Genomic DNA, 5,255 nt, shown 5'->3' on the forward strand with positions numbered 1-5,255 from the left:
ACACTCCTCGACTTCCTAAAACCAGATATGAACAAAATTATGAGAAATTATTCAGCGTGAAGAGCTGTTTCCCTGGGATTTGCATCCTCTATTCCTCTAGGTTTTTATACCAAATAAAGCCACGTTTTTAATCCAACACCGGATCTCAGCTGCCAAGAAGAGCCTGAGAGCATGGAGTGGGAAATAATTGAAAAAAAGGCTTTTTGGAGAGGTTGTTTTACCTGTCTGCAGTCTCCAGCAGTTTCTGCACTATCAGCTCAAAGGAGGAGGATAAGCAGTAGGTTGCTGGCTCTTCCTGATCATCAGCCACATCTGCAGCTTCATAGGCAGCTTCAGCAAGGCTGGAGAAGGCCTGGAAGACAAAATATCCTTTGGTTTTCCACCCTCACAGCTCCAGAAATTCAGATTCCATAGGTTTTGATTCCAAAATACAACAAAAAAAGGTAACAAACCCAAACTAAAATGTGTGCAGGATGAACAATTCCAGAGCAGTTTAACTGTGATATAAGTGGGTGAGAGGAGCTAAAAGCTTCCTGGATTTTTATTTTACTCTACAAACACTCGGGAATCATCATCAGGAGACAAAAGCCACCTGGATTTTTGCCAGGATAACAGAGCAGGGAAAACCCCTTTGTGCTGATGAATCTTGGAACCTCTGGAATTATAAAAAGAAGAGATTCTGTCACTTCCAGAAGTTGTTTTGACAGGAAAATCCTCCTCCCCAGCTCAGTCTGAAGGAGCAGCTCCTGGGTGGCAGTGGGGACATGAGAGACCACAAAGCATCAGCAAAAAAATATTCCTGCTTCCCAAATTATTTCTGGGATCACTCCAGGAACAGGTTTGGGTTTGGGCCTTGAGGCAATCCAATAAAAAGCTTAATCCAAAAATCCCTTTTCCCAACCCCATGACAGCAGGGACAGTTGTAGCATTCCCAGACTAGAGGAAACTTCTACACTCAGTTGAATATCAGCATTTTTTTCCCTAAAATTCAACTTTTTTCCTTTATTTTTTCCTGCCAGAGCCACAAAATAGAGTTGGGATAATGAAAGTGTCAACCAGTGTTTGCTGAGGGAGCAAACCATGGATTAATTCTGGAATTCACTAAAGTATGTGTGGATAAATATATAAATCCACACTAAAAATTATATAAATATGTTAAATTATAGAAATATATAAACCTATATAAATATATACAAAATATAAACCCACATAAATATATTTATGTATAAATATATAAGATAATATCAACACAGAAAATTACATAAATATAGGAAACAATATAAAGATATAAATGTGTCTATTTTTATACATTAATTTGCATTTATATATTTTAATTTATATTTAATAAAGCCCTTGACAGAAGGGTGAAGCCAGATGGGAACCAGGCTCTGCCTGAGGGAAAATGGGAGAGATGTGAGGGAAAAAGGGAGATCTGGGGGAAAATGGGGGGACATGTGAGGGAAAGCAGGAAGAGACGTGAGGGAAAAAGGGAGATTTGAGGGAAAGCGGGAAGAGACGTGAGGGAAAGCGGGAAGAGACGTGAGGGAAAGCGGGAAGAGACGTGAGGGAAAAGGAGATTTGAGGGAAAACGGGAAGAGATGTGAGGGAAAGTGGGAAGAGATGAGGGGAAGTGGGAAGAGATGTGAGGGAAAGCGGGAGATTTGAGGGAAAATGGGAGATTTGAGGGAAAATGGGGAAGATTTGAGGGAAAACGGGAAAGAGACGTGAGGGAAAACGGGGAAGAGACATGAGGGAAAGGGGGAAGAGACGTGAGGGAAAGCGGGAAGAGACGTGAGGGAAAGTGGGGGAGATGTGGTCAGACAAGACTAAACAACCTCAAGGGACAGCCAGGCTGGATATTAAGGAAATTTCCTTCATGGAAAAAACCGCAGGCATCTGAACAAGCTGCCTGGAGCAGGGCTGAGCTCCCAATCCCTGCAAATTGACCAATGAGCACAGAAGAGCCAACACAATTTAGCAGCGGTAGTGGGGGAACACTCGGACAAAAACCCTTCCAGATCCCACCAGGAGCTGTTTTTCCCAGTGGATCCGGATTCCCGGCGGGGTTTGGGGGGTTCCTCACCCAGCAGACGTTGGTGGCCACCCTGGGCTCGGCGCTCAGCCCCTCCATCAGGCACTGCAGCAGCGGGGCCAGGTAGATGTCGTTGATGGCGGCCTCGGGCAGCATCTCGCAGATCCTGCCCACAGTCCAGGCCGTCGTGTCCCTGACCACCACACTGGGATCCTTCATCAGCTCTATCAACGTTGGCATGGCCTGGGAAAGAACAGTGAGAAACCAGGTAAGGGGGGAAAAAAATAAATTCTGCATTTATCCCAGTCCTGTAGTTTATTTAGGAGGTATTTTATTTTGTATTAATGTGATCTCTTTTCCAAACACCTTCACCAAGGATGGTTTTACTCAGCATGTCCAAAGAAGTTTATACATTCAGTAAATATTATTGTTTTCACTCCTTCAAATGAATTTCTTCCTATATTTCTACCTACCAGAGTCCCAGAGCAGATTTGAGGTAACTTAATGTGAGTACTGTGTTATGGATCAAATACAGGATTTGGATTTGAGATGCTCTCCTCCAATTAACCCACAAATTTTGGGCTTTAAAAGCCTCCAAAACAGGTGATGTTCTTCTGATTTTTCTTAAATTAAGAGCATGTGCAAATCAGACATTCTCCTTCAATTAACCCAGAGATTTTGGGCTCTAAAAGCTTCCACAAAGGGGTTATAACCTTCTCATTTTCCTTAAATTAACAGCACAAGCAAATCAAACATTCTCCTCCAATTAACCCAGTGATTTTTAGCTCCAAAAACCTCTAAAACCAGATAATACCCTTTTGATTTTCTTTAAATTAAGAGCACATGCAGATCAGGCATTCTCCCCCAGATAACCCAGGGATTTTGAGCTCTAAAAGCCTCCAAAAATTCAGAAAACTCAGGCTCCCCAAAACAGGTTTTGTTTCCTCTGAAACAAATGATAATGAAACAAATGATGAAAATTATATCCTCTCATTTTCCTTAAATTAAGAGGATATGCAAATTAGACATTCTTCCTCAATTAACCCAGCGATTTTGGGCTCTGAAACCCCACAAAACTCAGGCTGCACAAGCCCCCAAAACAGCTGATATCCTTCTGATTTTCCTTAAAATAAGACCAAAACAGACATTCTCCTCCACAAAACCATGCAATTTTTAGCTCTGAAAGCCTCTAAATATGAGACTTTTACCTCCAAAAAACAGATTATATCCCTCTTGATTCTCCATACGCGAAAACCTCATGCAAACCCTATGCCCTCCTCTGAAAAACCACAAGATTTTTACCTCTTTTTCCTAAAAAACCTCACCTGTATTACTAAAGGTTTGAGCTGGTTGGGCTCGGGCCCTTCCAGGATGCATCCGAAGGCCATGACGGCCGCATCCCGGTACCTCCAGTCGGGATTTTTGATGTGCTCCTTGATGAAGGGCAGCACGTGGGGGACGATGTCATCCTCGCAGCACGTGGCCAGCAGCATCAGGCACACCCCTGCTGCCTTGCAGGGGTTCCAGTCGTCATCGTCGTCGTTCTCATCCTGGAAAAAAATGTCCCCTGGGGTGTTACGTGGAGATAAAAACTCAGCAAAGATAAAATAGCTTTTAAAAATGTAATTCAGGCTTTGTTATTCTGGTTATAGACTAAATTAATTATAATATATATAATATATATTATATATATAAATAGCCTAATAAATTCCTGATAAAGGGATTTTATATTAATTATAATAGATATGATATAAATATATATTATATATATAAATAGCCTAATAAATTCCTGATAAAGGGATTTATATTAATTATAATATATATAATAGACATTATATATATAATATAAATAGCCTAATAAATTCCTGATAAAGATATTTTATATTAATTGTAATATATATAATATAAATATATATTATATATATAAGTATATAAAAAGCCTAATAAATTCCTGATAAAGGAATTTTATATTAATTATAATATATATTATATATATATAAATAGCCTAATAAATTTCTGATAAAGGGATTTTATATTAATTCTAATATATATAATACAAATATATATATAAATAGCCTAATAAATTCCTGATAAAGGAATTTAATATTAATTTTAATATATATAATAGTAATATATATTAAATATATAAATATATAATATGAATAGCCCAATAAGTTCCTGATAAAGGAATTTTATATTAATGATATACAATATAAATATTATATATAAAAAAATATATAATATAAATAGCCTAATAGATTCCCAATAAAGGAGTTTCATATTAATTATAAAATATATAATATAAACATATATTATATATATAAATATATAATATAAATAGCCTAATAAATTCCTAATAAATTCGTGAGAATAGAATCCTGTAACAGGGAAAATTTGGTTGTTCTTGTAAGAAGGAATTTGGAGATTGTGACAGTGACAATTTAGTGACACCTGCAACAGCTATCCTAAATCATTAAAAGAAAAAATGTTTGGCCAGCACATAACCACCTCTGGTAAATGAAGTAATTAAGGTAACAACTGGTTACCAACCAATTATAGTTTATTGTTTTATAATTACCAACAATATTATTATTATAAACTATAATATATACTATATACTACATTAGATACTGTAATATAACTATTACTTATAATTATGTTATAGTTCAGCAAAACATTTCTAGGAATATTATATATTTAGGAAAACTTAATATTTATTATATATATTAAATTATATATTCAGAGCTGCAGTTAATAAAAGAAACCTTTCCCAAGTGGACCCAGCACCATTAAAAACCTCCTTTCCCAACCAAACTCAGTCTATTAAACCTTCAATTCCTTTCTGACTTTGAGTGGCCACATCCACCTCCCCAAAAAGAGCTTTTCCAGGTGGAATTTTATCCCTTTGATCCCTCCCAGGTCCCTGCACCATTAAAAATCTCCTTTTCCAACCCCAAAGCCTCCAGATCTGCCCCTGTTTCATCCCCTGGGATCCTCCTGCAATTCCACTCTGCTCATCCAAGACCAAAAAGAAACCAGGAAAACAATTCCCTGGATTCACTCGGAGCATTTTCCCAGCCAAATGAAGCCTGTTCTGTTAATTAACAGTTTTATTTTATAATTAGGCAAGTGATTCCATTAATTTTGATTAGCCTGATTGCCCCAACAAATCCCTGGAAATGTTTTAAAGGGCCTAAACAAACCCAGGCCTCAAAAATCCCAG

At 37.6% G+C, this 5,255-nt stretch overlaps 1 protein-coding gene across 2 annotated transcripts in view; it reads right to left on the reverse strand.

Annotated features, from left to right (window-relative positions):
* Positions 1-5,255, reverse strand: part of KPNB1 (karyopherin subunit beta 1) — a 32,771-nt gene that overhangs the window by 11,158 nt on the left and 16,358 nt on the right. For both annotated transcript variants that reach the window (XM_015651279.1, XM_015651280.2), the window contains exons 8-10: positions 3,358-3,582; positions 2,084-2,275; positions 222-352 (exon numbers count right to left, since the gene is read on the reverse strand). In XM_015651279.1, the coding sequence (XP_015506765.1) occupies positions 222-352; positions 2,084-2,275; positions 3,358-3,582 (548 nt within the window). The remainder of the gene's footprint in view (positions 1-221; positions 353-2,083; positions 2,276-3,357; positions 3,583-5,255) is intronic.

Source organism: Parus major, chromosome 27 (genome assembly GCF_001522545.3).
Source record: "Parus major isolate Abel chromosome 27, Parus_major1.1, whole genome shotgun sequence".
Classification (NCBI taxonomy): Eukaryota; Metazoa; Chordata; class Aves; order Passeriformes; family Paridae; genus Parus; species Parus major.